Source organism: Penaeus monodon, chromosome 34, assembly GCF_015228065.2.
Source record: "Penaeus monodon isolate SGIC_2016 chromosome 34, NSTDA_Pmon_1, whole genome shotgun sequence".
NCBI classification, from domain to species: domain Eukaryota; kingdom Metazoa; phylum Arthropoda; class Malacostraca; order Decapoda; family Penaeidae; genus Penaeus; species Penaeus monodon.
The window spans coordinates 9,340,219-9,340,848 of NC_051419.1; the positions used below are offsets into that span (position 1 = coordinate 9,340,219).

General features: G+C 33.8%; 1 protein-coding gene across 1 annotated transcript in view; it reads left to right on the forward strand.

Moving 5' to 3' along the window:
- The window catches only part of LOC119594574 (probable cation-transporting ATPase 13A3), a gene marked incomplete in the record, with an annotated part of 33,510 nt that overhangs the window by 28,357 nt on the left and 4,523 nt on the right, over positions 1-630 (forward strand). Inside the window, 1 exon segment of the mRNA XM_037943610.1 lies at positions 499-626. Within this exon segment, the coding sequence (XP_037799538.1) occupies positions 499-626 (128 nt within the window).

Below are 630 nucleotides of genomic sequence, written 5' to 3' on the forward strand. Positions count from 1 at the left end.
GGCATATGGTATTAACAAAATTGGGAATATATATCATAGTAGAATGATTATGGAAATTCTTATGTTCACTGGTAACAGCACATTTTTACTTGTATTTCACATGGAATTTTATTTTTTTATTGTTGTTGACACTTTGACAGAATTTTAAATGCTGTAGAAAGTGTAAATGTTTCTGACTTCTGAGATAAAGTTTCTAAGTGTTGAAGAGACTTTTAAATATAGTTTTGAGGTGGACTATCAAGAATAGTTTAGATGTTAAGAACATTGTATATCACCGAATATGTTCAAATATCTAGAAATACATGTTAAACTATTTACATAGCAATGTTATGTGTTAACTATTTACATAGCAATGTAGCCAATGTTCAAGATGCAATATAATATACTTGATTGTTTTTGTTTATTTGACTTGTTAAGAAAACTTGTGTCATGATAAATAATCAATGTAAGGGATGCAGTAATTCAGTATGTCTTCTTTCTTCACTTCTCGCTCCCCAGTACCTGAAGATCTGGGCCCCATCTTGACTCAGTACACAATACAAGGATTCCGTGTCATAGCGCTGGCCCATCGCACCCTAGAGACAAAGTTATCCTGGCATGCGGCGCAACGGATACCAAGGGACCAAGTGA